General features: G+C 49.3%; 1 protein-coding gene across 8 annotated transcripts in view; it reads left to right on the forward strand.

The window, feature by feature from the left end:
• RPTOR (regulatory associated protein of MTOR complex 1) overlaps nucleotides 1-22,028 on the forward strand; it is a 101,441-nt gene that overhangs the window by 30,732 nt on the left and 48,681 nt on the right. For all 8 annotated transcript variants that reach the window (XM_069032371.1, XM_069032372.1, XM_069032374.1 and 5 more), the window contains 6 exons: nucleotides 1,506-1,681; nucleotides 5,738-5,797; nucleotides 11,476-11,576; nucleotides 12,485-12,629; nucleotides 18,923-18,998; nucleotides 21,252-21,353. In XM_069032371.1, the coding sequence (XP_068888472.1) occupies nucleotides 1,506-1,681; nucleotides 5,738-5,797; nucleotides 11,476-11,576; nucleotides 12,485-12,629; nucleotides 18,923-18,998; nucleotides 21,252-21,353 (660 nt within the window). The remainder of the gene's footprint in view (nucleotides 1-1,505; nucleotides 1,682-5,737; nucleotides 5,798-11,475; nucleotides 11,577-12,484; nucleotides 12,630-18,922; nucleotides 18,999-21,251; nucleotides 21,354-22,028) is intronic.

The raw sequence follows: 22,028 nt of genomic DNA on the forward strand, positions 1-22,028 counted from the left end.
CTGAATTCTGGTTTCTGGAGATGCTTTAGTGGGGACTCTTTGACAGGTGGAAATTCCATTGTACTGAAGAAGACAGTCTGGTAGCCTGGGATCTGCAGATCATTTCATTATTCCTTCTTTTCCATAAAATAATTCCACATTTTGTAACAATAAGAAACTTCCCAAGTCTGTGGCTTGGGAAGAACATCAAACTGCAAGACAGGGATCAATAGAATTGGTAATAGATGCCTTTTGAAGTCAAAGAAACGTGGTCTGAATATCCTTTTCCAAGTTTCCCTATCAGCCTGTGACTTCCACTGGGGTATTTTTGGGGCCTTTATCCTTTGTTTATACGATGCTCTCTTCAGCATTTTGGTTTTGGTTTCTCATTCTGTTCCCAAGCAGGTTGAACAAGTCTGACTTCACCTTCCCTTTCCCTGCTTTCTTCACCAATTTCCTTTTCCCCTTGGCTCATGCTGAGCTCCAGGAGGCCTTGGAGGCTGGTTTGGGAGGGAGCAGCCCCAGGGACTCTGCCGTGAGGCAGATCCACTGCTCTGGTGGAGCTTGTGCAGGAAAATCTCTGCAAGTCTGGCCAAGTGAGAGGGATGAGCACAAGTGATGATGTCAGTCTTTATTTCAACAAACATTAAATTCCATCTTCCCTGGGATTTTTCATCTTGTGGAATATGTGAGGTTACATGGGACAGCTGCTTTAGTACCGCTGCTCTTGCAGCACAGGTTAACACTACCAGTTAATTCAGGTATGGAAATACTTGCAGGGGTTATGTGTCAGCTTTTCATTCTGCCCTTAGATTCATTAACTCCTGGTGCCTGACGGAGGTTCCTGCTCGTGGGGAATTGAAAGCAAAGCCTTGGTAACGGAGAGAGCAGAGTGCTCACGGCATCATGAGAGCGTGGAGGGGAATTCATTTGGAAAATTATAAATTATCCAATTGTACAAATTCATGAAAAGTGAAGCAAAGCTGGAACGGGTGCTCCAGAGGGGCTGCCAGAGTGATCAGGATAATTGTTCCCCTTCTCCCTGCAAGGAGATCAGAGGAGTTTGCTGTTCCCTTAATCTGCCAGAGGGATTGTGATCTTCTGATTCCATATATTGTGCTAATAAAAAAATGCAAAATGTTGGAAAAAAATTTTGGTGGCTGAAGTTTACTTTGTTTACCTGGTTCAGAAAGGTGCTGGAAAGATTATTTATGTTTTTATTCCCTGAATTATTAGTCTCAAAGGTCATATTCATAGTCAAAATCTTAAATAGGAGAATCCCCGTACTTTTGGAAAACGGGAATGTTCCTATAGGGTATTTTACTTTATGGACTGAGGTTTGGTCTACAGGGTATTTCTAGAGTGACTTTGGTGTTAGCAGTTGAGTACAAGTTAAAGCTGTGGCTGGTGCTTCCACAGTCACAAAGAGCTCCAAACCCAGAGCTCCAGGGAATGCTGGCAGCTCTTCCTGGGTTACTTCCTGACCTTCCCTGACTCCCCCCGGGGAATTCCCTTCTTCTCCACAGGTGGCTGCCATTAACCCCAACCACCCCCTTGCCCAGATGCCTCTGCCCCCCTCCATGAAGAACTGCATCCAGCTGGCAGCGTGTGAGGCCAACGAGCTGCTGCCCATGATCCCGGACCTGCCTGCCGACCTCTTCACCTCCTGCCTCACCACCCCCATCAAGATCGCGCTGCGCTGGTGAGTGCCAGTCCCTCCTGCACACCCTGGGGCCTGCCTGGGGCACAGCAGGGCTTTGGAAATCCAGCAGCTTCACCTGACCCAGAGCTCCCCTGCAGTGCTGAATAGCAGGGTTTGAACTGTGTGCTGGGGACAGCGGCTTATTAATGAGAGCTAGAAAGGTGAAAATATTGTTATCTTCTACTTACTGCATTTTAGTTTCCAGCTCAGTACCTAGGCTTGCTCAGATTAAGGGATTTACTGTTCTGGGAATTAAATATCTGCTTCCCCAGAGAGCAGGAATGGTACACAGTGCAATGCAACTTTCTGTAAACTGTCCTTTGCACAAATCACATTCCAAATATTGCGGTTGCTGTAAATAATGCAGGAGCTTTAAACAGTGCTGGAGTGAGAGGAAGGGAGTGATAAACCAGGGAAAGATGTTCTGGAATGACAGACCGAGTTAATTAGGCAGAAAGTTAGAGAAGGCTGCTCCAGAGAGCAGGAGCTTTCCAAGAGCAGTGTTCTACCCAACACCAGGCACCTGTGCCTGGGGAGGAGTCTGGAGCCCCCAGAGCTCAGAGGGTCCATTCCCAGGGGCTCTTCCAGCTGCTCCTCTCAAGTTTGTGCCTGATCCAGAATGGAAAAACTTTGGGGCATTTGTTGGACGGGGTTTGAACAGGCAGAAGCCCACAGACACTGCAGGAGGTGGTGAGAAATTGCCACCACAGCTCCAAGAGTTACTCACTGCCCTTTGGAGATATTTGTAATAAATTACAATTCTTTAAACTCTTTCTGTTTCACATTAGCAGCAAACTGAGCGAGTTCCTTTGGCCAGGCTCTGGTTTGGGTATGTGAAGTTCTGTAAGAGAGGTTTTTTGGTGGGTTTTGTTTGTTAGATATGCTAAGAAATGGTTTTTTTTGGATACTGTGATCTGTTCAGGAATTTTCTGTTCCTCATCTCCATGGGAACGTGGCTGAGGGGGTGAGCAGGGCAGGTTCTCCACAGGCTACACCTGCACGAGAGATTCTCCGAGTTGTGTCTCGGGGTGTTTGACAGGAAAGGTGTTTGTAAAACTGCTCAGGAGAAGGGTTTAAACACCTCAACCTCAGCTGGCTAATGCTGGAAGGTGCCATGGGAACTCCTGGACAGTGAAGAATTCCTTCCCACCTCCAATCCAATGATTGTGTGGTGTTCAGTCTCAGAAATGTTATTCTGATGAAGGTTATGCTCCTTTTGTGTTCCCAGTTGATTGGCATTATCGCAGGTGTGGGTTTATCCATGCAATCCTGTAAATAGTAAGTGCTGCTGTGGATCATTGGTTTTCACTGATGTTAATAAACACAACAAATGCAAAACCAGACCCTCTGCTGCATTCTAAGAGTTTGAGCCAAGCTATGTGTTGATGTCCTAAAGCTGGGAACCAAAAGTAAACACGGATACCTTTGCCATTAAAACCTCCCTTTTGCTTCATCTCAGCCCTTTTCCTAGAGCTGACCCAGAACCCTGTGGAACTGCTTTTGAAATGTGACATTTGTGCAGCTCCAGCCTGGCACTCTAATGAGGTTTCATATATGGAATTTATGGGCAAATGAAGGTTTGAATAAACATTTATCTATCCCATATTGTTCTGGAGGACAGAATCCCTCATCAATTGGGGCTGCAGCTGCAGCCACTTCTGTCTAATTTCAGGGGAAGTAAAATTGATGCTGGGAAGAGAAGCACAGGTCAGCCAAGCCCTTGGGATGTGGGGCATGGAACTCCTGATGCCAGCCTGCAATTCCGGGAGCCTGGAGTGTGACTTGGCTGTGTGGACGCTGATTGTCCTTGTGTGTAGTGACTGCTGTGAGCTGACGTGTTCCAAATAGATCCTGTAACTATATAAAGCTCCGTGTGAGGCAAATTGGGAGCTAAGCTGCACGGATTGTTAATCCTGACGGATCGCGCTGTCGGGAGGCGGGCGCGGCCGGTGAGGAAACGGGCAGCGCTCGGGGTGTTTGGGGCTCGGGGTGTTTACGCAGATCCCGGTGGCTCACGGTGTCCAAGGCACGGGCAGCTCCACTGGAAGCTCAGGGTGACTCATGTGCCTGCCTTTCCATCGCTCCTGGGAGGTGCAAACCAGCTGCAGCTACACATCCAGAGTTCCGCAGGTCCGGCGAAGGCTGCGCTGGCCTGAGCTGACTTCAGGCCCTTGTGGCTTGGAGCTGTGAAGTCCCATCCATAAAGAGGGGTAGGGATCCTGAAAAGTGCTGGAAAACCCCCAAACGGCAAGGAACAAAACACTGGGGAGCCTCGGGAGTTAGAGGTGTGCAGTTTGTTCTCCAGAAGGCCCGGCCAGCACTGAGAGGGCACAGGAAAGGACTGGAGCTGTGGCTGCTGATGTTCTGTTTCAAGTCTTTTGTGGGCTTTTTCCCTAATGTATTTATTTTGCATTTCTGCTTGAGATTTTGAGGTTAACTCAAATCCAGTGCTCTGCCCCACATTGGTTTAAACAAACTACACTGAGTTTCAAAATATTCCCGTGATACTGAGCGCCATTTCCTGCATTTCTGGGTTTGGGTTGGGAGGACCTTAAAGCCCATCCAGTGCCACCCCCTGCCATGTGCAGGGACACCTTCTGCTATCCCAGGGTGCTCCAAGCCCCAGTGTCCAGCCTGGCCTGGGACACTTCCAGGGACACCTCTTTAGAGGCAGCAGATGTCACTGTGCAGAGCTGTGCTGCTCTCGTCAGAAGGGTTAAACTCTGCAGCCTCATCCCAGGCACCCGGCTCTGCCAGGCTGAGTCTGCCTGTGGCTGTTTAGGAGGGAATTTCCCTGCGTGGTTCCATAATGCGCTGTCGTAAGAATTTTATATTCCAGCAGATTGCACAGGGATCCCACTGCAGGTTCCTGGGTTCTTTCTCGCTGCTTTTTACACTGGATGACGCACGCGTCAGGAAAGCAGCCTGGGGACCGTGAGCTTTCCAGAGCCTGTCCCACTCCTGGGCTCCAATGGATGCCCTTCAGGCAGGGGATGCCACAGGAAAACTGGAGTGGTCCTCAAGATTTCAGAAATGAGCTCTGCATGTCTTGTCTTTAATAAGTAATTGTTCTCTCCTTTACCTGGGGAAAAACCTTTTGGACATGGATAATGTGCCTCTGGTGAGGAGAGATGTGGGAGATGGGATTGTTGGAGCCCTTCTGGTCCCACAGAACTGGGCAGTGTTGGCGCAAATGTCAGCTGAGATTACACTGAGGGGTAAATTCCTCCTTAAACAGCAGAGAGTGGATTCCTGAGGGACTGGGGCAACGGGCTGGGAATGCGGCGCTGTCAGAGGAAGTCATTGCAGGTTGGATTTGCTGGGTTTCCATCCCGGAGCTGTGTTCCCACTGCTGCCCTGTGTTCCCGGGAGGGTTGGAAGAGGGAGGCAGCGCTCGGAATCCGGCCGGCAGCGTCCCCCCTTCCCACATGCTCCCGGCTTTAGAAGCTTTGGGGATTTTCCAGGCGCTGCTGACAGGGCTCGGCGGTTTCCAGGGCTGCTGTTCCTGGAGTAGTGGGATTTGTAAGGCTGAGGAAATGGAGTCAGCAGTTTTTTTAATTAAATAACGGAGGTGTCTGAACCTGACGCATTCCTCCCCTTCCCTGCCTTCTCCCCTTCCCTGCCTTCTCCCCTTCCCTGCCTTCTCCCTTCCCTGCCTTCTCCCTTTCCTGCTTGCAGTGCCAGATCTCTCAGGGACGCCCGGCCAACGCTGATCATTATTCCTGTAGCGTAATCCTCCCCAGCTCTGCTGCTCCCGGGAGGCTGTGCTGGATGCCTGGGAGCCCTTTTCCCCCGCTGTGTGTTGGAACACTTGTCACCCTGACAGTTACAATGGCCCAGTTTTGACACCTGACAATTGAAATCGCCACAGAATCACGAGGGTGACAAATGCTGAGGGCCTCGTTTGGCTCTGATCATGCCATGCCCAAATTTCCTACCCAAACACCATTTTAAAGCAGAAACAGTGCAATAAAGAGCCCTCCTTCTGCATCCTCTCCACAGAGCCTTGTCATTAAACACTCAATTAGTGTGTTCTATTTTGCTGTCTCTCCCCAGGTTCTGCATGCAGAAGAGTGTCAGGCTGGTGCCAGGAGTCACATTGGATTTAATAGAGAAGTAAGTAAAATTTTATATGTATTGGGGTGTCCTGAAAGGGGTTAGGAGAGCAGAAGTCTGGATAAGAAGTGTAAATTCTTAATTTGAAAGTGTTCCCAGACTTCCCTGATATTTGGTGGGGCGTTGCATGGTGTGGGGAACTGGAGCTGCTGATGGCACCTTCTCAGTAATGGGGTGAGATCACATCAGCTCCAATTCCCTGTGCAATTTGTGCATGTTTTCAGTCAGCTGAGGTTCAAAAAGCCCCTCAGTGCTGCCAGCCCTTCCACACAGGTGTGTTGGGCCAGCCAGGTTCATCAGCAGTGTTAAGGTTTTTAATTATGCTAATTTTAGATGGGAAAAAATTATCTACTCTCAGCTGGGGAGGGTAAGAGATAGTTTGTTTAAAGCTGTCTTTCAGAGATACTCATTGGGCCGAAAAAAAAAAAAAATACAGCTTACAACTGACAGAGTAGAGGCAGACCCTGTCTCTCAGAGGTGTCAGAGTGGTTTTCAGGGAAAGGATTCACCACTGGGTGTTGCTTTCTCTGAAGGCTCTGGGGAAAATGTGCTGGGGTTTGGGTTTCTTGTGGCCTCGAGGAGATGGGAAGCAGGAAGGAAGCCTTCCTGGGGCTGACCTCGCTGTGCCTGAGTGCCAGAGGTGTGCACAGATTTGGGGATGAGGAGGAGACTGAGGCCACCTCAGGCTGCTGCAGAAACAATGGCTGTGGTATGTTAATTGATTAATGATTGCTACAAGAGTGTCTCTAATCAAAGAGTGGTGAGGTCGCTGAAGGTCTGAGCCAGGCAGCTCAGCCTCAGCCTCACAGCACTTGGATGTGCTGCTGAGTGTTAAATCCTCCTTGAACAAAGGTTTCCTGGCAGAAATAGGTTTTTGTTCAGTGCTCTTGGTCTGTGCTGTGCCACAGCACACATGTGTGTGTGTGTTACAGGCTTCTTCAGAGGAAGGGTGCCAGCAGCAGCTTCCTGTGGATATCAAATGTTTAAACCTCATCATCTTAAGCTGTTCCTTATATCAATTATAGAAAACACAGATTTTTATTACAGTCTCGAGATCGACCTGGAATAATTCCTGGATTGCCTATGTGTATATTGTAATTTCTAATTCAGTTGTCTTTAAAATTGGGGAAGGAGTTTCTATTGCAATTAAGCTGCAGACTTTGAGGCTAAATGAAGCTGCACCTTCTCCAGAGGGCTCCGATTTCCAATTATCCGGGCTCAGCCCACGTCCTGGTGAGGGAACGTGTGGTGGATCCTGATGTGCATTTACATCACAGATCTTCTGAGATAAAGCCAAAACAATCCCCTAGCTTAGAAATAAAGATCTTTGCTGGAGCCAGACAGCGAAGTATAAAGGAATTTTGGTGGAGTATTGGGAATTTGGGAACTTCTGGCTGCCACCTCATGAGACCTTTTGTTGGTAGCATCTCTGGCCATGTTCCTCCTGCCTTGGGGGGACTTTTCTGTTTGATCCCAAGGCTTCAAGTCATCTGTGCTGGAGGTATGGCTGCTGAGTGGTGTGAACTGGGCTTTGTTCTGCTTTTTTAAAAGTTTGGGAAAAACCCTAAGGAATGGTTTATGGGAATAAACCTGTGGTAGTGGGAATACAAAACTGGGTGCCAAGAATCTGGGATGTACAAGGATGCTTTAACCTCTGTTGCTGCATTGGGCTCCCTCTCCCAAAATCCCACTCTCAGGGGACCAGGAATGGTGTATGGCATTCCTGGGACCTTTAACTTGGGCCCATTGTGCAGAAGGAGGGAATTCTAAACAAAAATCCCACGAGAAGGGGAAAATGAAAAAAGCCTTGAGAGCTGTTCCTGCTTGTGGTGGGGCCTCTTGGAAAAGATCCTGTGACAGTCTGAGGAAATGGCTGTGTCTGGGCCCCCAGCTCAGTGTCTCTGCCCCTGGGGAGGAGCCTGGTTCCTCTGGCCCCTCGCTGTTGGGGCTGATGACAAAGGAGCCCTCTGAATGCCACAACGTGGGGAAGGTCCTGGTGGGGCTGATCTGGAGCAGAGCCTGCTCCAGGCTGTCATGCACCAGCACCACATCCATAAAAGTCACCAGAAATAACAAATGTGACGCTAAAATTAATGTTTGTTTCCACTTGAAGCATTATCAAATGTCAGGGGTTGGAAATTGCTAATGTTTTCATGTCTGTTGGGTATTGATGGGTGATGGTTCAGTCAGAGCCAGTTTAAAGATGGAGGAAGAAAAAGAAAATCCCAAGAGATCAGACAGCAAAAGTGATGGAACTGGAGAAACTGTAGGAATTAATCTGTAACAAATCCTTTGGTGCCCTCTCTTTCAGGATGGGAGGTTGGAGCGCAGGTGAGCAGCTGATTGGGAGCATAATTCATTTCCCCAGGTGATCCCAGTATCAAATACAAGCTACTCCAGCCCCTTCCAGTGATTTCCTCTGCCAGGCTGTCCTGCTGCCTGTTGTGGCCAAGGGGCTCAGGGGACATCACTGGCACTGGCCTGGGGGGACCAGGAGCTGCAGGTTGGGGTGAGTGGGGCTGAGTAAGTGTCCCTTTGGCACTTCCACCTCAAAATTTAACACAAACAGTAGCTCTTGGCTGACTTTTTGAAGTCAAGCACACAGTCTCAGAGGAGTTTGTTGTGTCAAAGTCACTGGAAGTGATGATTGGTTTGCAAAAGTCAGGAGGACAAAAGGTGTCCCCATGTGGTGATGATCTGACTGGGTTTGGGGTTAAATAAAATTATTGTTGCTCTGTAAGCAGACAAGGCCCAATGCTTGTTAAGGTTCCCTTTGCAGTAAGGTGCAACATTGCTGCTGAAGTACCCAACCTGCCTGGTGCTGCCAGAGCTGCTGCAATTCCAGCTTGACAGAGCCCACCAAGGCTCCTAACAAATGGAGAAAGGCATTGGGCTACAGGAACAGAGCTGGTGTTTGCAGCAGGATCAGACAGGGCCGATCCTGGGGCCTCTTGGACTAGTGACTGATGGTGGTGGGAGGCAGAGTGACACTTGTGCTGTGCAGGACCTCCCTGCAGCAGCGCTGGGGCCACATCTTGGAGGTGTCTTTGCAGATACTTAATCAAGCCTGTGCTAGTCCAAACTCAGAAATACTGCAGCCTTTTTTAAATTTAGTATTTATTATTTATAGTGGAAGACGATAATTCATGTTTTGCCTTTGCACCTGGGTTAGGCAGCTTCCAGCCCCTTGATTTTCGTCTAGAAAACTCAGTAGAAGATGTCAGAGGTGATTTCTGTGTCTCAGTGGGTGCTCCTGGCCCCGGTGTCACGGGGCTGCTGTGCCCCAGCGCCCTGGAACCTCCCGCAGCGCTGCTGGAGCTGAGGCAGCGCCGGGCCCTGCAGGATGGGATCGTGAGGAGTTCCCTTCTGTGCTCACTCAGGTTTGCTGTGCTGGAGTGGCTCCTTTGTCACCGCTGTCACGGGGTCTCAGGCAGTGCAGGCACAGCCTGTTGTGAATGCAGAGCGGGGATCCTGCTCCCAGGGATGGTTTTCATGGCAACGCTGCGCTCACATCCTCGCTCCGGAGCTGCCGCTGCAGCTCCTCCAGCCCTTTGTCGTCCTCAGACTTGGCCAAGGTTTCACAGCCCGGGCACGGCACACCTGGATCAGCCCTGGATTTGGTGGTGGGCGCACGTCTCTGAGCACAGGAGCTGTGTGGGTCCTGTCTGCCCAGCTCTTGCCAGGTCAGGAGGTTTCACACAGAACCACTCAGGTCGGAAGAGACCTCCAAGATCGAGTCCAAGCTGTGCCCAATCCCCACCTTGCCACCAGCCCAGAGCACTGAGTGCCACGTCCAGGCCTTCCTTGGACACCTCCAGGGATGGGGACTCCAAACCTGCCCAGGCCGCCCCTTCCAGTGCCTGACCACCCTTTCCATGAAGAAACTCCTGCTGACTAAAAACTGCTGTGAAAGTTGCCAGCATGTGGTGTGAGCCGAGTGTCTGGCTTGCTGGGGAAGCTCAGCAAGGATCCCTTTGGTTCCCGAGTAAGCCCCCTCTGGCTTGGGGAGCTGTGCTCTGCTGCAGAGGGTGTTCTGCAATGCAAATATTGACGGGGAATCCTCACCAGAGCCTCTGTGGCCTCGTGTTCCCTGCGCGCGCTCCGGGGGATCCATTAGCAAACACTGCTTCAGAGATGTGTATTTTTCCTCTGATACCAAGACAGACAGGAATTTTTTATAAGATGTTAATTTCTAGCTGGTTTAAAACTGTATTTATACAGGGGAATGTGCTGCCTCTGAATCTGCATGGGAATGGTGCTGCTGCATGTGTCACAGAGTGAGTGGCCATAGAAAGGCTTCCTGTGTTGGTCCTGATACTTCTAATATTTAAAAACTTGTCACAGAAAGGAAATTGGGTTAAATTAGGATTAAATCCATAGGATGTCTCAGGTTGGTGCATATTTCTGAAACTTCCTCATGCTATTGCTGATACTTTCTCACGAGGAGAAGAGCAGTGCTCAGGGGTGCCAGGCTGTATATTTTATATTGTATGTCTGATTATTAACAAGGCAGCCCAGGCCTTGGTTTCTTGGGTGGGTTTTTTCCCTCTTTTTTCCTTGTCTTTGTTTTTATGAGGAACAAATAAACATTCAAAAGCGTGTTTAGAGAAGCTGATCAGGATGGAGGCAGGAGCTGAGGAGAGTGAAGAGCTGCTCACAGCCCTTGTCTTCCCTGAGGGATGGGGGGTGTTGATCCTGGGTCTCAGGGCTGTCACCTGGGCTCTTCCATCACTGGAACCAGGTTGCCTAATGGTCCTCTGGTTTGTTCTCATGTGAGAAGTTTGTTCAGCTTCAGGATGAAAACAATTTGAAGGACTTTTTTTCAGTGTACAAAAACAAGACACTGGGCTCTGGAGAGCCTGGTGGAACAATGCTGTTCCTCCTTCACTGAATGTGCTTCAGCCAGGCTGTTGGCTCAGGGGTGTTGGTACTGAGAGGAACAAATGTGAACCCCAGAGGGGACCATTGGTTTGTCCTCTCTGACCCCGTGCATGTCTCAGACTGCAGAATGTCCTCAGGCTGCTCCTCAGAGGAGTCACGCAGCTCCTGCTCCTCTGAGCTGGCTGTGCCTCGACCCTCGGAGAGATGAGGGTTGAATCACTTCTCTTTCTTCTAGTGGTGAAGTGCTCTTCTTTCTTTCTTCCTCCATTTGTGAGAAGTATTTGTTGTCACCAAGATTTCTCTCTTCTAGGTGTTTATCCCAATGTAAACATTGTTCCTTGCTGGGGTGAATAGAATGACCTTAAATCTCTTGTTCTGTTGCACTGATTCAGTTTTCAAAGCTTTTTCTGCATCCTTTATGTTCTGTATCTCCTGGTTTTAGGCTGTTTAAATGAATGCCAAAGTGAGAATACTTGGCAGAACATTCTAGTTCAGTCTCAGCATACGAGGCCCAATCCCCTCTGCCCACTGCTCCTTGTGGTGTGGATCCATGCCCAGTTCCCTGTCCATAACCATCCCTGGACGCCCAGGACTCTCCCAGCTAAACTGGTGTTTCTTTGGAGTGTGTTGGCTGTTGTTCCTGTATTTACCCCTTGAAGAGTCTCCACGTGACATGGAAATGTTACAGCAAAGAGTCCCTTTCTCTCCAGATCTCGATCCAAAGCCTCAGAGCTGTGCATGTGTGTATCCCAGAACAATGGGGGGTTTATTAAGGGTTTTATTTCCCCCACTTTTAGGATTCCTGGGAGGCTGAATGACAGGAGAACTCCCCTGGGAGAGCTGAACTGGATCTTCACAGCCATCACAGACACCATTGCCTGGAACGTCCTGCCCAGAGGTGAGGCTGGGGCAGGGGAGGGGCATGAGGAGTCAGATCAAAGAGACACTGAAATGAGGAGAAAATTAAACCCTGCAACTGGAAGAACAGATCAGGATGGATCTGAAAGCTAGTTTGTTTTTTATTTGTTCTTTTTCCCAGAGCGTTGCAGAGACCTGATCATTAGAACCCAGAAAGGGTTTTTCTGTGCTAACACAATTGTCGTAGCTTGAATAATTCTTTTTCTTACTGTATTTGCACACAGCAATCTGTTTTCTTCCAGCCTTGGTTAGTAATGTGAATAAAGGCTTTTTCTTTCCTCTTTGTTGGTAAGGCAGTTTTGTTTCCCATGAGTAACTTCATCCCTCATTTCTCTACCCCTGTTCTGCTCTGAATTGGTACTTCTGGAGCACAAGCAGCCAAATTTGTAAACAGTTCTCCAACCCTGCTCTTCCTAATGCTCACACAGCATCAATTCTTCTCTGCCCTGTAGAAGAGAGCACATTTGCTATCGTTTAGGATTCATTTTGGCTTCTCATAAGCACATCAAACTGCCACTTAACAGATGGATAGTTCTTGATTAAACAGTACACAGAGGTCCTGTTCTCCCTCAGTAATTTTCCAAAAACTTAGTCAGGCTGAGCTGAAATGAAACACCAAAAGGGGGATTTGATCCAGAAAAGGCAGAAAAGAACCCGAGGTAGAAAGTGTTTAATTGTGCTAGCGTAGAATGGAGTAGCTGTGGTGCTTTGAGGGAGCTCTGAAGGCAGAATTTCCCTTTCGTGGTTGTCATCATGTCCCTGCAGAACTGCTGGAGATTCCTTGCTACTGGAACGAAGTGTTAGCATGGTTTTACATCCTAAACCCTTTTTGCATATTACCTGAGGTGCTGAAACGTGCATGTAGTGACTCCTGCAATCTCTTGGCAGATCTTTTCCAGAAGCTCTTCCGGCAGGACCTGCTCGTGGCCAGTTTGTTCCGTAACTTCCTCCTGGCAGAGAGGATCATGAGGTCCTACAACTGCACCCCCGTGAGCAGCCCCCGGCTGCCCCCCACGTACATGCACGCCATGTGGTGAGTTCTGGGCTCTGGGAGCCTCCAGGGCTGGCACTGCTCGGGGTTACTTGGGATATTGGGAAGGAATTCCCCCTGGGAGGGTGGGCAGGCCCTGGCACAGGGTGCCCAGAGCAGCTGTGGCTGCCCCTGGATCCCTGGCAGTGCCCAAGGCCAGGCTGGACATTGGGGCTTGGAGCAGCCTGGGACAGTGGGAGGTGTCCCTGCCCATGGCAGGGGTGACACTTCAGGGTGCCTTCCAACCCAAACCATTCCATGATTCCACTTAAATCTCTGCAGTGCTTCCCTGGTTCAGTCAGTGGATCAGGAGTGGAACAGCTTGTGGCAGCCTAATACCCATCTCCAAAGCTGCTTCTGCTCTGGTCATTCATAATTATCCTGTAATTCTGTGGTGCAGAAGCTTCAGTCCAGCCCTGCCATCTTTCACTCCAAATACCAAAGAAATGGGTCATCTGCTGCCTTTATTTTCCCAAAGTGAAGCTGCTCCCCTGCGATTGTGCAGGGTGGGAAGAGCCGAGGCCTGAGGGAAAGGTCCTTAACTTGTGCTGCTGAAGTAGAAGGAATTCCTGCTGTGGACTTCCTCTACTTTTACTGTTGCTTTTAAGATGATTAATGGAAATGGAGGTGGCACAGTTATCAAAAAGCTCTTAAATGTAGTTCTGCCTATCAAACCAATGTCCCATGAACAATTATAGTAAAAATAATAATAATAATAGCAGTAATAACAAAAATGCTGGCTTTTATTTTCTTACTCATTGTGATTAATAGAGCAGCACCAAACTGGGCCAAGTGCAGAGTGGTGCAGAGGGGGCTCCTGGGGGACAGAACTGAGCCTTGCTGCGGGCTGAGGGAGTGACAGGTAAAGGCAGCTGAGGGGGCTCAACCTGCCTGCATTTCCAGAAGCCTTTTAATAGGTTTCCTCCATAAAAATGTGGAGGAAGGCGAATGTAGAGGGTGATGATGAATGAATGTAGCACTGACAGCAGCACTGAGGAGCTCAGATTCTCAGAGCAGCCTGGGACAGTGGGAGGTGTCCCTGCCCGTGGCAGGGGGTGGGATGAGATGAGCTTTAAGGTCCCTTCCAACCCAAGCATTCCATGATTCCATGGCATGGTTTCTGCAGGGGCTGGAGCCAGGCTGGCAGCAGGGAGCCCCAGGAACCTTTGCAGGTGCAGGCAGACACTGAGAAGGCATTTGCTGGTACCACAAAGCTGCTTTAATTATTGAAAATCCTGGAGGAAATTGGGGAGCCTTTGGCTGGAGTTGTCAGCAGTTGGGCAGCTGAACAATCTGAATGCTGGGACGTGGCAAACAATGTCCCTGAGTGCTTTGGGTCAGCAGCTTCTGAGGAAAACTGCTTCAGTCATTTGTGAATGGGATGAGCTGTGCTGTCGGTGTCACCTGAGGGGCTGGGACACTTGGAAGGGCAGAGCAGGAAAAGCCACCCGAGCACCTGTGGTGACTCTGAGCTGCTGCTGGATGTGGCAGAGCTCCAGCCATCAGCTGCAGTTTGCAAGTGCAGGAGGGTAGGACACAGTGTTGCAGGAGTTTCAAAATTAAACCAGTAAATTTCTGGCGTTATTTATAGCTTGCTTTTTGTCAGCATATTAAAAATCTATATTTTCTGTTCCTTATAGGGATGTAATTCATTCTTATTGCCAGCCTATTAAAAGCCTGTGTTTCTGGCTTCCTATGGGAATATGATTTGACTTGGAGCTGGTGTTGCCATCCATGCGTTGAACCACAGGAATGAAACTGGGAACTCCTGGATCCCATTTTTTATTTCTCTCAAACTTGCATGGCAGCACAATGGGGTCTAGAAACACATTTTCTTTGCTCATATTGTGGTTCTGGAGCAGAATGGTGCTGGAAATTCCTTTGGGAAGCTGCGGGATGGTGCTGGAGACACCTTCGTGAGGCCCCTCAGAGCAGAGCACGTTGGTGCTGCTTTTTAGGATTTACCAGAAGAACTTCCTTGAGAACAGTCACACAGAGGGCTCTTTTCCTTGTCAATCCCAAACACTGGTGAAGTAGAGAGCAAGGGAGCAGGGAATTGACACACTTTATTCAGTGCCCTCCAAAAAATGTGCAGTTTGCAGCAAATCCAGCAAAGGGGAAAATTCCACTTTTGTCCGAGGTGGCTCAGTGCGTTATTAGGAACTTCTAGAAAGGACGGATTTAGAAACTAATTTAGGGCTCGTTTAAAAATTTTCTAAAAATAATCACTTGTCTATCACCTTTCACTCAGGAATTTTCTAATGGATCCCTCATCTGAAACCTGCCGACCCATTTTACAGTTTGGATGAGCTCAGTGTTGAGATGAGGGCAGGGGAGTTGGCCACAGGGTGCTGGAAAGGATGAAATTCCAGCCAGGGGCTTGTGGGGATCCTGTGGAACCAAGGCCTGTGGCTCTGGGGGGGGGGGGGGGCTGATCCAGCAGAGTTTTCTGGTGGGAGTTTTATCCAGACTTTTCCCAGAGTTTTGATCCCCAGGCAGTGTTTTGGGGAGCAAGTCTGGCTGCCATCACAAGGGGTGAACGTGATGGGAGCGACACTGCGAACAGTCATTTGAGCATTGATTTTTATCTCCTGAATGGTTCCCGCTGCCCCTTTGGGCATAAAATCCCCCTCTGCTCTCTGTCTCCTTCACCTACCCCTGTCCCTGCCTGGGGAGAGTTTTCCCCAGGTCACACTGGGGTGGCTCCTGAGTTGGGGATGTGGCACAGGTGTAACAGGTGCCAAGGCTGCTCTGCCTTTGGCTTTAGCCCTCTTGAAAACAGCTTTTTAAAGTGTTATCCTTTCAAGTTGGTGTTCTGGCCAATTCATTTGGGAGATCACAGTATCCTTTCTAGCCGGAACTTGAGGAAAAGTGAGAATTCCCATTTTTGGAGGGAATATTTGACCCACGAGCTGTCAGTTCCTTCTCTTCACCAAGAAGGGCAGTGTGCTTTGGAGTCAGGAGAGCTGATCTCTGGGGCTGTGCCCTCTTGGACAGAATCTGACATGTTATTTCTGTTTTTCCTACTTTTATTGGCTTTCTTGAGTTTTCCCTGCTCAGCCCCTTCCCGTGGGGCACAGGCTGCCTGTGTTTGTGTGGTGCCTCTCACTGCAGGGTCTTGGCTGCTGCAGGCAGTACTCTAGTACAGGATTAATATTAACATTAATATTAATACCCATTGATTGGCTGGCTGTGCTGTTCAGCTCGGGTCGCTCTGTCTATTGTGCATGAGAACAGAGCTCTGTCAGCACCTTGATCTCTGCTGTGATGGATTAGGGTTTATGCATTACTGCTGTTGCCAGCTGCTTTTATTCATGGCCTTTGAAAAGACCTAATAATGTGTTTGGAAATATTTCCTGACACAGGTCATATATTAAACCCCAAGTACCTTAATTATGCTTTGGAAGAGCTACAGCCCATCCCTAATAGAAACACCGTGGTGTGTTTGCAGGCCATGAAATTCGGGTTGAAAGGAGTCATAATGTACTGCAAATACAGCGAGCTGGAGATTCTGGCTGAAAACAAAACCATAATGCAGCAGCCCAATTCCAGGTGGAGCAGCACGGGAGGGTGCAGGATGGATCGGGGCTGCTCAGCCATCCCTCAGGGAAACGAGGCTCGTGGAGCTGTGCCGAAACACTCGGTGGCTCTGCAAGAAGAAAGTGATTGTTTGAAGAGGTATTTGGGGCTGTTTGACGTTTGAAGGATTAGATTAGTTCAGATTACACTGTAACCAGATATTTTTTGTGTCTATGTGTTAGTCTTAACATCTCCAAGTCCCATTATCGGACTACGGAGACTTTGATGTAGGATGGAAATAGCAAAGCCTGTGCTCTAAGTTGTGGCTGGAGCAGGGGGATGTGCTGGGAGAAGAAAAGGATTTCAGACGTGTTCCAAATATTCATAGCAATAACTGGGTTTTAAAAATAGCTGTGTCTGAGCAGCTTCCCAGCTGTGCCCAAAGCAGCTTAGGGAGGTGATGGGATCACTGCGACACAGGTGGGATCTGGGCTGGGATCTGGGATTCAATCACACCAGGGCATGGCTGGCCCTGGGCTGGCAGAACAAATGTGGGGTGTCTTGTCCGACAGACTTGAGGGGCTCGGAAATATTTAATGGCTCCAGAAATGAGGTTCAGAAGGAGGAGCTGCCGCGAGCCCCAGGACTGCACGTGGCCTCAGCCTCCCTTCAGCTGCCCCTCCAGGCAGGAACACTCCTGTTCCCTGGTACCTGTGTGGTGCCAGGTAATGCACACCATTCCAAGGGGAAAAGAGAACGCTGAAAGACGTCAAGAATACATTATTAACAACGGGACATGAGAGTTAAAAGCATTAGACATTGAGTCAGCCCCGAAAATTTGAGCGTAAGAAAATCAGCCTCCACGAGCTGGCAGCTAATGGGTACCCGTGGGTGCAGACAGACACAGGCTCTAACTGCGCTCACTTGCTGCTCTCTCAGTGTTTCTGGGGGTTTCCATTGCCTGGCAGTTGGTGGGTTTGGGCAATAAACCAGTCCCTGAGCAGGGCTGGGACTCTGCCTTCTGTTCTTTGCTTGAAGTCCAAACTTTGCAGCACCTCTGGGAAACAAAGAGGCAGCTGAGGAGTTCATGTTAAATTATTAAACATTTAAACAGTCCTAGTGTAGTGAAAGGGTATTGGACTGAGCTGGGGTTCCCTCCACAGATCATTCCTGTTGTGGTGCTGCCTTGGCTTTGGGATAAGCAAAATCACTTATTTTAACTGAGCCAATCTTCCTGCTAAGGAGAGATTTTAACTTTGTGCCTACAGAGCAATTAGCTCAAGGTAGTATTAAAAAATCCCCTCTTTAACACCTTCTTTCATAGCATAACTCAGTTAAAGCACCGGGGTGTTTCACAGGGTTGTCACCCCATGGATACATTGCTGTGTCACCCTGTCAGGGTGGAGGGCCTGGAGTTCCTGGGAGAGAGCAGTGAGGAGGGAGGACGGAATGCTGAGCCCTTTTTGTCCCAAATGCAGTGAAAACAAATCTTGCAGGGCACTTTGCAGACAGCAGTCTCTGCCGAGGGGGTGCACTCATCTCTGGCTTGGCTCTCACAAATCACTTGTGGGATGCAGCACCTCCCATCCTGGTTCCCTGCTGCTCCCAAATTTATCTCTTGCTTGTGTGATAGGAGTTCAGGCAGCACATCCACCTTTCCCGTTCCCTGTGGGATATTAGAGCTGTCAGTCAGTGCTCCTCCTCCCCCCAGCCATCACTGTCACCGGCACTGTGGCAGTGTTCTCCCTTCTCTTCCTCTCCCCATCCTCTGGGGTTTAGTCCTTTCCCATTCATTTGTGGCTTGGTTTGAATCTTGTAATTATTGTAACATGTGTTTAATGCCATTGTCTGTTCAGCCAGCACAGTGAGTTCCCTGTGTGCAACCTGGGTGTAACCCTGAGGCTCTGAGGAGGGAGCAGCTGTTCCAGTGGTTAGAAATGGAGAAGTTTTACTTTGGGCAAACCTGTTTGTTGGTGTCCCATTGGCTGGGAGGATTTGTGTTTTCCACAGACAGAGCAGAAGCAGCATGCTGGGTGGTTTGGAAGGGCTGGAGAGTCGTTTCAGGGCTGGTTTGGAGTGGGTGGAGAAGCATTTGAAGTATTTGACTTGAGCAGAGTCTCTTCCACCAGTTGACATTAATCAACAGCCCTTGGAAGGTTGAGTAGGTTTGAGTTGAGAAGGCTGGCAGAGGTTTGAAGGGCTCAAGTAACGTTGGCAGAGGTTTGAATGGTTTGAGTAACATTGGCTGTGTGGCTCCACTGGTTTCCAACAGCCTGTTGTTAGAAGCATAAAAAAGTGATTTTATTTTAATCTACTCAAATCTCTTTTCAAATTTTTTGTTTGTTCTTTCTGATAACACTTAAACCCTTTGAGATCTGACCTCGCAGGGCTGCTTTGGGCATTTTTGCAGCAGTATTAGTGCTGCTTACCTAAAATGACAGTGACGAGCTCAGCATCTTCTCCATGTGCTGCTGCAGTGAGTGACCCTCAGAATCCTTTTGTGATCAGAGCAGTTGTCTCTGATCTCTAAACCATTTTCCTTCTGTGTAGTAAAACTTACCTCAAAAGCCCAAATGTGGGTTGACATTCTCCAGTGCTGCAGAAAATTTCTTCAGGTGTTTTTCCCATTCCTCCCCGAAAACAGGGAATATCAAGCACTTCTAAGCCAGTCAGACAACACTGTCCACATTCTTGTGTGGTCAGAATTTCAATTTCCCTTGCTATTCCTTATGAATAACTTCTTAGTGCCTTCTCTTTCTTCTCTCCCCTCCCTGCAGGCAAGCCTGGGACCTTGCTGTTGACATTTGCCTTTCCCAGTTACCCACAATTATCGAGGAAGGAACTGCGTTCAGGGTAAGTTGGGGAGTGTCCTCAAACGTGGGCCAGGTTTCATCCATTCTCTGACACCTCAATTCAGCTCATCACTTCTGCTGGTGCAGTTTAAGGGTTTATGTTTTTGAAGAATTGTAAATGTTCGGCACAGGTTGCCTGGAGAAGCTGTGGCTGCCCCATCCCTGGAAGTTGGACAGGGCTTGGAACAGCCTGGGACTGTGGGAGGTGTCCCTGCCCATGGCAGGGGTGGCACTGGATGGGCTTTAAGGTCCCTCCAACCCAAACCAGTATGGAATTCTGTGATTCTCCCTTAGAGGAACAGACAGAAATCAAGTTCAAACTCTTCCTTGCTGCATGATCCAGCCCACACGAGGGGGTGAGCAGGAAACTGCTGCCAGTAAAAGCAGTGCCTCAGACCTGACTTGGAGCATTCCACAGTGCTCAAACCTGACCAGGTGTTGTTACCCAAAAGGTCCCAACATGCAGCACAATTTTTGAAATTAAAGGCCTAAATGTGAAAATTATCTCTTTATTGGAGTTCTTTTCAAATATAAAATAGAGTTTGAGGGTATGTCCAGAGAATTCTCTTAAGCTCAGTGCCGTTAACAGGAGTCACTGGGGGTTTTCTCTGCTTTATTTAATCTCAGAAAGCAGAAAAGTAAAAATTTTAATATATTTACCTTAAATTCCTTTATTCAGAGTAGATTTTTCTTGATACTCCTTTGATATTTCATGAAGTGAAAACTTTAAATAATAATTACTGTATAAGCTCAGGTCTCTGTTCCACCCTGATGTCTCTCTAATTTTCAGTGACATTTTTGCAGTTTCTTTGTGTTACCAAACTTCCAAAGGTTTTCTGGCTGTAATTGCAGGTTGTCTCCAAAGCCCTGAGTGCAGGAGGAGAACTGTGGGCTCCTGCCAGGCTGGGGGTTGATCAGGATGCCCTGAGGCCTTTATCCTCCCACCCCTTGCCTTCCTCACTCTGTGCTCTGGTTTAGAACATGAAAAATACGGTTTTTCTTCTCCTGGCTTACGTTCATTTTTACTTTCACTCTCTAACAATATCATTGGAGGCCTTTTTATTAATGTTAACCCTCAGCTGGGCATTCTCTGTCAAGTGAGCTGAAATTCAGGAGATTTCTGAGTGTTTTGGGGTGGGAAGAGGCACAGACTTGCTGGGGATCAGACAGGAGGTCAGCAAAGACGAGTGGTCATTCTCAGCTGGAGATCGATTCAGGGTAGGCTGGGAACAATTTACAAGCTGGTTTTCAAGCCTGACAAATGTGGTTTATTGTGTGTTTTGGCTGGAATGGAGGCAGGTTGAGCCATCAGTGTGCAGCTGGGGCTGGGAGCCAGAGTGAGGCGAGATTCCAGCCTGGTGGGAGGTTGGCTGGTGCTGGCCAGGGAGCAGGGAAGGGGAGGGGGGAAGGGGACAGTCCCTGTGGCCACTGCCAGCCTGTTCCTCCCTGCCTGGCAGGGCTGGGCTGGGTATCAGGGCTGGGAACACCTGGATGAGGCACAGGGACCTGCTGGGGGCTGGCAGTGCAGCCTGCCCTGGGTGCAGCCCTGGACAGCCCTCTCAGGGCTGGTGTGTGTCAGCAGCACATCAAAAAGCACTCCTGGATATTCCCAGGGTGTTCTTGCCTGCTCAAACCTGGAAAATACAATAACCTGGTGGAGAAGGGCCTGGGGGCTCCCAGTGCTCATACAGGGATGGGCTTGGGCTGGTTTTCTCTCCCTCCTCCATCTCTTCCCTCCCTCCTTCCCCATTGATTTCTGTTTCTCTGGGGATTCCTACCTGGAAGCCGCTGTGTGCTTTGGTCAGTGCATTCTCACCTCGAGCTTGTACCACGTCCTCAGAGTGATGGATGACATGGGGAATTTATTTTCATTGCTCTTGGATTGTGTCTCTGGACTGGGCAGAGGCAGCTCCGAGTGCTGCCACGGGAGCGGAATGGCCTCTGCAGAGCAGATAAATCCACTGCTGCTCCATCTGCTGCTCCTGGGGACAGAGCAGCCATGCTTCCCTAAGACCTTTCGTGGTCACTTTTCCTGTTTCTCTACTCTTTCCTTCTCCTTTTTTCCTAGCATATTTAAAGGTACATGTGTCTGCTCAGTCTTTGGGAAGTTTTTCTGCATTTAGAAAACCCCAAGCAAACATGCATCAGTTACAAATCACAGCTTTAGGAAACAGTGAAGTCCATAGGTGTCAAAACTCTTGGCTTCACTCCTTGTTGGTTAACCCATGCCTGCATTCCCACTTTGCTCCCCCAGCACAGCCCCTTCTTCGCCGAGCAGCTCACGGCCTTCCAGGTGTGGCTGACCATGGGCGTGGAGAACCGCAACCCCCCGGAGCAGCTGCCCATCGTCCTGCAGGTGAGTCCTGGGGCTGGGTGTCCCTGCCCATGCCAGGGGTGTCCCTGTCTCTCCCTGCCCATGCCAGGGGTGTCCCTGCCCGTGCCAGGGCTGTCTGTGTATCTCCCTGCCCGTGCCAGGGGTGTCCCTGTCTCTCCCTGCCCATGCCATGTGTCCATGTCTCCCCTGCCTGCTCAGCCTCGAGCTGCCAACCCGATGGCCTTCGGGAGCATAAATTCCATGGGCTTCTCCAGGGTGAATGAGAGCTGGCTGTGTGTTCACCAGACCCATGTGGATGAAGCCAAAGTGCTTTTCCTGCCCTGCCCTTTCCTCTGGTTGAGCCAAGCCCCTGCTCTGGTCTATGTCCGGCTCTGCTGCCTCGGGAGTCGCCGCCTCTCTCAGAGTAGCACATCTTCATTGTCTCTCTGGCATCTCCTCTGTATCCCAGCTCTGTCAGGCAGAGACTTTTATCTTCCCTGTTTTCAGAAGGTGGAAGTTACTACAGCATAAATGGTTTGGAAATGGCTCTTTCATCCGCCTGGTACAGCCTGGGAAGTGTTCCCTTTAATGTGGGGCTGAAGCCTTGCTGCAGGAACACAGAAACAGCTCTGCAGAGCGTGCCTGGGGAATGTGGGGTTCTGTGGGCACTGCTCAGGCGAGACAGAGGTCACGTGTTTAAAGGAGAGGTAAATCCAG

Source organism: Aphelocoma coerulescens, chromosome 18 (assembly GCF_041296385.1).
Source record: "Aphelocoma coerulescens isolate FSJ_1873_10779 chromosome 18, UR_Acoe_1.0, whole genome shotgun sequence".
NCBI classification, from domain to species: Eukaryota; Metazoa; Chordata; class Aves; order Passeriformes; family Corvidae; genus Aphelocoma; species Aphelocoma coerulescens.